Raw genomic sequence first — 10,000 nt, forward strand, 5'->3', positions numbered from 1 at the left:
GTGGGAGAGAGGAGAGATGGGGAGATGGAGAGACGTGGGAGAGAGGAGAGATGTGGGAGAGGGGAGAGACGTGGGAGAGAGGAGAGATGGGGAGATGGAGAGACGTGGGAGAGAGGAGAGATGTGGGAGAGGGGAGAGATGGGGATACGGAGAGACGTGGGAGAGAGGAGAGATGGGGAGACGGAGAGACGTGGGAGAGAGGAGAGATGGGAGATGTGGGAGAGGGGAGAGATGGGGAGACGGAGAGACGTGGGAGAGAGGAGAGATGGGGAGACGGAGAGACGTGGGAGAGGGGAGAGATGGGAAGACGGAGAGACGTGGGAGACGGTGAGATGTGGGAGAGGGGAGAGATGGGGAGATGGAGAGACGGGGGAGACGGAAAGATGTGGGAGATGGGAGAGATGGGGAGATGGTGAGACGTGGGAGAGAGGAGAGATGTAGGAGAGGGGAGAGATGGGGAGACGGAGAGACGTGGGAGAGAGGAGAGATGGGGAGACGGAGAGACGTGGGAGAGAGGAGAGATGGGGAGATGGAGAGACGTGGGAGAGAGGAGAGATGTGGGAGAGGGGAGAGATGGGGAGACGGAGAGACGTGGGAGAGAGGAGAGATGGGGAGATGGAGAGACGTGGGAGAGAGGAGAGATGGGGAGATGGAGAGACGTGGGAGAGAGGAGAGATGGGGGAGATGGAGAGACGTGGGAGAGAGGAGAGATGTGGGAGAGGGGAGAGATGGGGATACGGAGAGACGTGGGAGAGAGGAGAGATGGGGAGACGGAGAGACGTGGGAGAGAGGAGAGATGGGGAGACGGAGAGACGTGGGAGAGAGGAGAGATGGGGAGACGGAGAGACGTGGGAGAGAGGAGAGATGGGGAGACGGAGAGACGTGGGAGAGAGGAGAGATGGGGAGACGGAGAGACGTGGGAGATGGGAGAGATGGAGAGACGGAGAGACGTGGGAGATGGGAGAGATGGAGAGACGGAGAGACATGGGAGAGGGGAGACGGAGAGATGGGGGAGATGGGAGAGATGGAGAACGTGGGAGATGGGGAGACGGAGAGATGGGGGAGATGGAGAACGTGGGAGATGGGGAGACGGAGAGATGGGGGAGATGGGAGAGATGGAGAACGTGGGAGATGGGGGAGATGGGTGAGACGTGGGAGATGGGAGAGATGGAGAACGTGGGAGATGGGAGAGATGGAGAACGTGGGAGATGGGAGACATGGAGAACGTGGGAGATGGGAGAGATGGAGAACGTGGGAGATGGGAGAGATGGAGAACGTGGGAGATGGGAGAGATGGAGAACGTGGGAGAGTGGGGAGATGGAGAACGTGGGAGATGGGAGAGATGGAGAACGTGGGAGATGGGAGAGATGGAGAACGTGGGAGAGATGGGAGAGATGGAGAACGTGGGAGATGGGAGAGATAGAGACGTGGGAGATGGGAGAGATGGAGAACGTGGGAGATGGGAGAGATGGAGACGTGGGAGATGGGAGAGATGGAGACGTGGGAGATGGGAGAGATGGAGAACGTGGGAGATGGGAGAGATGGAGAACGTGGGAGAGAGGAGAGATGGAGAACGTGGGAGATGGGAGAGATGGAGAAAGTGGGAGATGGGAGAGATGGAGAACGTGGGAGATGGGAGAGATGGGAGAGACGTGGGAGATGGGAGAGATGGGAGAGATGGAGAACGTGGGAGATGGGAGAGATAGAGACGTGGGAGATGGGAGAGATGGAGAACGTGGGAGATGGGAGAGATGGAGAACGTGGGAGAGAGGAGAGATGGAGAACGTGGGAGATGGGAGAGATGGAGAACGTGGGAGTTGGGAGAGATGGAGAACGTGGGAGAGATGGGAGAGATGGAGAATGTGGGAGATGGGAGAGATGGAGAACGTGGGAGATGGGAGAGATGGAGACGTGGGAGATGGGAGAGATGGAGACGTGGGAGATGGGAGAGATGGAGACGTTGGAGATGGGAGAGATGGAGAACGTGGGAGATGGGAGAGATGGAGAACGTGGGAGATGGGAGAGATGGAGAACGTGGGAGATGGGAGAGATGGAGAACGTGGGAGATGGGAGAGATGGAGAACGTGGGAGATGGGAGAGATGGAGAACGTGGGAGATGGGAGAGATGGAGAACGTGGGAGATGGGAGAGATGGAGAACGTGGGAGATGGGAGAGATGGAGAACGTGGGAGTTGGGAGAGATGGAGAACGTGGGAGAGATGGGAGAGATGGAGAACGTGGGAGATGGGAGAGATGGAGATGTGGGAGATGGGAGAGATGGAGAATGTGGGAGATGGGAGAGATGGAGACGTGGGAGATGGGAGAGATGGAGACGTTGGAGATGGGAGAGATGGAGAACGTGGGAGATGGGAGAGATGGAGAACGTGGGAGATGGGAGAGATGGAGAACGTGGGAGATGGGAGAGATGGAGAACGTGGGAGATGGGAGAGATGGAGAACGTGGGAGATGGGAGAGATGGAGAACGTGGGAGATGGAGAACGTGGGAGATGGGAGAGATGGAGAACGTGGGAGAGATGGGAGAGATGGAGAACGTGGGAGAGAGGAGAGATGGAGAACGTGGGAGATGGGAGAGATGGAGAACGTGGGAGATGGGAGAGATGGAGAACGTGGGAGATGGGAGAGATGGAGAACGTGGGAGATGGGAGAGATGGAGAACGTGGGAGATGGGAGAGATGGAGAACGTGGGAGATGGGAGAGATGGAGAACGTGGGAGATGGGAGAGATGGAGAACGTGGGAGATGGGAGAGATGGAGAACGTGGGAGATGGGAGAGATGGAGAACGTGGGAGATGGGGGAAGTTAGGGTACATTTCTGTTAAACCTTCAAGGGAAACACGGCTTTTATTGAATGATGGGGATTATTTTAGATCCCTAAGTAAGAATGGTCCCAATGAGACTTCAGGTCTTCAGAGGCGGTAGCTGAGCACCACAGGTCGGGCTTAATCCACTTCCTCTTCACGGGGAAATTCCACCGTGGGGATAGTACATTATTCCTTGAGCTTCACCCGTTGACCTCTGCTGTTGTTTGACGAACATTTCAAGACTGTTTTAACGAGCTTTTTTCCATCTACATAACATTGCAAAAATCAGAAACTTTCTGTCCAAAAATGATGCAGAAAAATTCATCCATGCTTTGTCACTTCTAGGTTAGACTACTGCAATGCTTTACTTTCCGGCTACCCGGATAAAGCACTAAATAAACTTCAGTTAGTGCTAAATACTGCTGCTTAGAGTCCTGACTAGAACCAAAGAATTTGATCATATTACTCCAGTGCTAGCCTCTCTACACTGGCTTCCTGTCAAAGCAAGGGCTGATTTCAAGGTTTTACTGCTAACCTACAAAGCATTACATGGGCTTGCTCCTACCTACCTCTCTGATTTGGTCCTGCCGTACATACCTACACGTACGCTACGGTCACAAGATGTAGGCCTCCTTACGTCCCTAGAATTCCTAAGAAAACAGCTGGAGGCAGGGCTTTCTCCTATAGAGCTCCATTTTTATGGAATGGTCTGCCTACCCATGTGAGAGACGCAGACTCGGTCTCAACCTTTAAGTCTTTACTGAAGACTCATCTCTTCAGTGGGTCATATGATTGAGTGTAGTCTGGCCCAGGGGTGTGAAGGTGAACGGAAAGGCTCTGGAGCAACGAACCGCCCTTGCTGTCTCTGCCTGGCCGGTTCCCCTCTTTCCCCTGGGATTCTCTGCCTCTAACCCTAATACAGGGACTGAATCACTGGCTTACTGGGGCTCTCTCATACCGTCCCTGGGAGGGGTGTGTCACTTGAGTGGGTTGAGTCACTGATGTGATCTTCCTGTCTGGGTTGGCGCCCCCCTTTGGGTTGTGCCGTGGCGTAGATCTTTGTGGGCTATACTCGGCCTTGTTTCAGGATGGTAAGTTGGTGGTTGAAGATATCCCTCTAGTGGTGTGGAGGCTGTGCTTTATCAAAGTGGGTGGGGTTATATCCTTCCTGTTTGGCCCTTTCCGGGGGGTATCGTTGGACGGGGTCACAGTGTCTCCCGACCCCTCCTGTCTCAGCCTCCAGTATTTATGCTGCAGTAGTTTGTGTGTCGGGGGGCTGGGGTCAGTTTGTTATATCTGGAGTATTTCTCCTGTCTTATCCGGTGTCCTCTGTGAATTTAAGTATGCTCCCAATGTCAAGTTCAATAGCCTTGTTGAAGCATTGTATAAATCCCTACACACTGAGTCCGGGGAACAGACCAGCTAGTCGATTACCTATCAACTAGACTCCGTACCAGCACTGTGATCATAGTGATTTTCACCAAAAATGTCTACATTTTTGTGAAGAAAAAACCCCATACTTTGATCAAAAGAAAATTGATTCTGAACACTCCTTCAAGTCCCAACTTCGGCAGACAACTTCGGCAGACAAGTTTCAGACTCTTGTGGGAGTTTGACATCACATAAACCATATCCCTTCTAGCCATGAACATTGTACATTGCAACCTGCATGAATAACACCTTCCACCAGAAACTGACCTGGCGACCCCTGACCTCTGCTCCTGTACCCTTTGACCGACTGACCTGTCGGACGCCCACAGTGTCTAACTGCTGAGGCAAGGAGTGTTTGCGTCCCCCTCGTGTCGGTTTCTCCACCATTTCACTTCCCTCCTCTCCATTCTCCACGATCAGCTCGTCATCCTCTCCAACAGACTCCAGGCGACTACCGCCCCCTGAAACAAATGGCATGAAAAGACATGAAGCCTCACAGTCGAATCATCTTCTTCCATCTTCACCGTATTATAGAGCCTCATGCCCCTGTATTTGTCTAAACGTGACCTCAATTTTATTCACCACTTTCAGGGACATGAAATAACATGGCATAATTATCCACTGGGCACAGACGTCAATTCCACGTATATTCCACGTTGGTTCAACATAATGGACACAACATGATTCAACCAGGGTGTGCCCAGTGGGTAACTGCTGTCGTCAATGACAGAGGTTAACACGGTTTGTATAATCTTTACTGGAGGACAGCCAGTCAAACCAAACATTAGAACTGTCCTCCCCTTTAATGAGGATCAATGACATTAGAACTATCCTCCCCTTTAATGAGGATCAATGACATTAGAACTATCCTCCCCTTTAATGAGGAACAATGACATTAGAACTATCCTCCCCTTTAATGAGGATCAATGACATTAGAACTGTCCTCCCCTTTAATGAGGATCAATGACATTAGAACTGTCCTCCCCTTTAATGAGGAACAATGACATTAGAACTATCCTCCCCTTTAATGAGAATCAATGACATTAGAACTGTCCTCCCCTTTAATGAGGATCAATGACATTAGAACTGTCCTCCCCTTTAATGAGGAACAATGACATTAGAACTGTCCTCCCCTTTAATGAGGAACAATGACATTATAACTATCCTCCCCTTTAATGAGGATCAATGACATTAGAACTATCATCCCCTTTAATGAGGAACAATGACATTAGAACTATCCTCCCCTTTAATGAGGATCAATGACATTAGAACTATCCTCCCCTTTAATGAGGAACAATGACATTAGAACTATCCTCCCCTTTAATGAGGAACAATGACATTAGAACTGTCCTCCCCCCTTTAATGAGGATCAATGACATTAGAACTGTCCTCCCCTTTAATGAGGAACAATGACATTAGAACTATCCTCCCCTTTAATGAGAATCAATGACATTAGAACTGTCCTCCCCTTTAATGAGGATCAATGACATTAGAACTGTCCTCCCCTTTAATGAGGAACAATGACATTAGAACTGTCCTCCCCTTTAATGAGGCCCAATGACATTATAACTATCCTCCCCTTTAATGAGGATCAATGACATTAGAACTATCATCCCCTTTAATGAGGAACAATGACATTAGAACTATCCTCCCCTTTAATGAGGAACAATGACATTAGAACTATCCTCCCCTTTAATGAGGAACAATGACATTAGAACTGTCCTCCCCTTTAATGAGGAACAATGACATTATAACTATCCTCCCCTTTAAATGAGGATCAATGACATTAGAACTATCATCCCCTTTAATGAGGAACAATGACATTAGAACTATCCTCCCCTTTAATGAGGAACAATGACATTAGAACTATCCTCCCCTTTAATGAGGAACAATGACATTAGAACTATCCTCCCCTTTAATGAGGAACAATGACATTAGAACTATCCTCCCCTTTAATGAGGAACAATGACATTAGAACTATCCTCCCCTTTAATGAGGAACAATGACATTAGAACTATCATCCCCTTTAATGAGGATCAATGACATTATAAGAGAGGAGAGAGGAGTGGAGCTGGAATGGAGAGAGGAGTGGATCTGGAATGGAGAGAGGAGTGTAGCTGCAATGGAGAGAGGAGTGGATCTGGAATGGAGAGAGGAGTGGAGAAAGGAGTGGAGCTGGAATGGAGAGAGGAGTGGAGAAAGGAGTGGAGCTGGAATGGAGAGAGGAGTGGAGAGAGGAGTGGAGCTGGAATGGAGAGAGGAGTGTAGCTGCAATGGAGAGAGGAATGGAGAGAGGAGTGGAGCTGGAATGGAGAGAGGAGTGGAGAGAGGAGTGGAGCTGGAGTGGAGAGAGGAATGGAGAGAGGAGTGGAGAGAGGAGTGGAGAGAGGAGTGGAGAGAGGAGTGGAGCTGGAATGGAGAGAGGGGTGGAGAGAGGAGTGGAGAGAGGAGTGGGGAGAGGAGTGGGGAGAGGAGTGGAGAGAGGAGTGGAGAGAGGAGTGGAGCTGGAATGGAGAGAGGAGTGGAGAGAGGAGTGGAGAGAGGAGTGGAGCTGGAATGGAGAGAGGAGTGGAGAGAGGAGTGGAGAGAGGAATGGAGAGAGGAGTGGAGAGAGGAATGGAGAGAGGAATGGAGAGAGGAGTGGAGAGAGGAGTGGAGCTGGAATGGAGAGAGGAATGGAGAGAGGAGTGGAGCTGGAATGGAGAGAGGAGTGGAGAGAGGAGTGGAGAGAGGAATGGAGAGAGGAATGGAGAGAGGAGTGGAGAGAGGAGTGGAGCTGGAATGGAGAGAGGAATGGAGAGAGGAGTGGAGCTGGAATGGAGAGAGGAGTGGAGAGAGGAGTGGAGAGAGGAGTGGAGCTGGAATGGAGAGAGGAATGGAGAGAGGAGTGGAGCTGGAATGGAGAGAGGAGTGGAGCTGGAATGGAGAGAGGAGTGGAGAGAGGAGTGGAGCTGGAATGGAGAGAGGAGTGGAGAGAGGAATGGAGAGAGGAATGGAGAGAGGAGTGGAGAGAGGAGTGGAGAGAGGAGTGGAGAGAGGAGTGGAGAGAGGAATGGAGAGAGGAGTGGAGAGAGGAGTGGAGAGAGGAATGTAGAGAGGAGTGGAGCTGGAATGGAGAGAGGAGTGGAGCTGGAATGGAGAGAGAGGAGTGGAGAGAGGAGTGGAGAGAGGAGTGGAGTGCTTGGAGTATCTGCCTTCTCTCTCGCTCCGGTACCACTCAGCCACCAGCTCTGCCCAGCCTTTTTCCTTCATCAGTGTTCTGTTGTATTTATTTAGCCTACTCAGTCAGAGATGTTGATACGAGTCGACCAAGGTCACACAGCCTGTGTAGTTAATAGCAAGACAACCATGAGCCCATGCAACACTGGGGACGTTTACATTTGTATATATAGGCTAGTGTAACTTTGTAAGAGGAGTGCTAACTAATGTTGTCTCTGAACTGTCGAATGGGAGCGCAACAGAGCCACTTACAACTGAAGTATCTAATCATCAGTAGACGAGAGAAAACACAGCAGCTACACATCATCAACTAGGTCCTGGTTCAATAGCCTGAGAGAAAACACAGAGGCTACACATCATCAACTAGGTCCTGGTTCAATAGCCTGAGAGAAAACACAGAGGCTACACATCATCAACTAGGTCCTGGTTCAATAGCCTGAGAGAAAACACAGAGGCTACACATCATCAACTAGGTCCTGGTTCAATAGCCTGAGAGAAAACACAGAGGCTACACATCATCAACTAGGTCCTGGTTCAATAGCCTGAGAGAAAACACAGAGGCTACACATCATCAACTAGGTCCTGGTTCAATAGCCTGAGAGAAAACACAGAGGCTACACATCATCAACTAGGTCCTGGTTCAATAGCCTGAGAGAAAACACAGAGGCTACACATCATCAACTAGGTCCTGGTTCAATAGCCTGTGAGAAAACACAGAGGCTACACATCATCAACTAGGTCCTTGTTCAATAGCCTGAGAGAAAACACAGAGGCTACACATCATCAACTAGGTCCTGGTTCAATAGCCTGAGAGAAAACACAGAGGCTACACATCATCAACTAGGTCCTGGTTCAATAGCCTGAGAGAAAACACAGAGGCTACACATCATCAACTAGGTCCTGGTTCAATAGCCTGAGAGAAAACACAGAGGCTACACATCATCAACTAGGTCCTGGTTCAATAGCCTGAGAGAAAACACAGAGGCTACACATCATCAACTAGGTCCTGGTTCAATAGCCTGAGAGAAAACACAGAGGCTACACATCATCAACCAGGTCCTGGTTCAATAGCCTGAGAGAAAACACAGAGGCTACACATCATCAACTAGGTCCTGGTTCAATAGCCTGAGAGAAAACACAGAGGCTACACATCATCAACCAGGTCCTGGTTCAATAGCCTGAGAGAAAACACAGAGGCTACACATCATCAACTAGGTCCTGGTTCAATAGCCTGAGAGAAAACACAGAGGCTACACATCATCAACTAGGTCCTGGTTCAATAGCCTGTGAGAAAACACAGAGGCTACACATCATCAACTAGGTCCTTGTTCAATAGCCTGAGAGAAAACACAGAGGCTACACATCATCAACTAGGTCCTGGTTCAATAGCCTGAGAGAAAACACAGAGGCTACACATCATCAACTAGGTCCTGGTTCAATAGCCTGAGAGAAAACACAGAGGCTACACATCATCAACTAGGTCCTGGTTCAATAGCCTGAGAGAAAACACAGAGGCTACACATCATCAACTAGGTCCTGGTTCAATAGCCTGAGAGAAAACACAGAGGCTACACATCATCAACTAGGTCCTGGTTCAATAGCCTGAGAGAAAACACAGAGGCTACACATCATCAACTAGGTCCTGGTTCAATAGCCTGAGAGAAAACACAGAGGCTACACATCATCAACTAGGTCCTGGTTCAATAGCCTGAGAGAAAACACAGAGGCTACACATCATCAACTAGGTCCTGGTTCAATAGCCTGAGAGAAAACACAGAGGCTACACATCATCAACTAGGTCCTGGTTCAATAGCCTGAGAGAAAACACAGAGGCTACACATCATCAACTAGGTCCTGGTTCAATAGCCTGAGAGAAAACACAGAGGCTACACATCATCAACTAGGTCCTGGTTCAATAGCCTGAGAGAAAACACAGAGGCTACACATCATCAACTAGGTCCTGGTTCAATAGCCTGTGAGAAAACACAGAGGCTACACATCATCAACTAGGTCCTTGTTCAATAGCCTGAGAGAAAACACAGAGGCTACACATCATCAACTAGGTCCTGGTTCAATAGCCTGAGAGAAAACACAGAGGCTACACATCATCAACTAGGTCCTGGTTCAATAGCCTGAGAGAAAACACAGAGGCTACACATCATCAACTAGGTCCTGGTTCAATAGCCTGAGAGAAAACACAGAGGCTACACATCATCAACTAGGTCCTGGTTCAATAGCCTGAGAGAAAACACAGAGGCTACACATCATCAACTAGGTCCTGGTTCAATAGCCTGAGAGAAAACACAGAGGCTACACATCATCAACCAGGTCCTGGTTCAATAGCCTGAGAGAAAACACAGAGGCTACACATCATCAACTAGGTCCTGGTTCAATAGCCTGAGAGAAAACACAGAGGCTACACATCATCAACCAGGTCCTGGTTCAATAGCCTGAGAGAAAACACAGAGGCTACACATCATCAACTAGGTCCTGGTTCAATAGCCTGAGAGAAAACACAGAGGCTACACAT

At 49.5% G+C, this 10,000-nt stretch overlaps 1 protein-coding gene across 4 annotated transcripts in view; it reads right to left on the reverse strand.

The window, feature by feature from the left end:
* The window catches only part of LOC124034729 (PDZ domain-containing protein 2-like), a 139,140-nt gene that overhangs the window by 51,971 nt on the left and 77,169 nt on the right, over positions 1-10,000 (reverse strand). For all 4 annotated transcript variants that reach the window (XM_046348218.1, XM_046348216.1, XM_046348217.1 and 1 more), the window contains exon 7: positions 4,564-4,712. In XM_046348218.1, coding sequence (XP_046204174.1) covers positions 4,564-4,712 — 149 coding nt within the window. The remainder of the gene's footprint in view (positions 1-4,563; positions 4,713-10,000) is intronic.

The sequence above is a fragment of the Oncorhynchus gorbuscha genome, linkage group LG04, assembly GCF_021184085.1.
Source record: "Oncorhynchus gorbuscha isolate QuinsamMale2020 ecotype Even-year linkage group LG04, OgorEven_v1.0, whole genome shotgun sequence".
Lineage (NCBI taxonomy): Eukaryota > Metazoa > Chordata > Actinopteri > Salmoniformes > Salmonidae > Oncorhynchus > Oncorhynchus gorbuscha.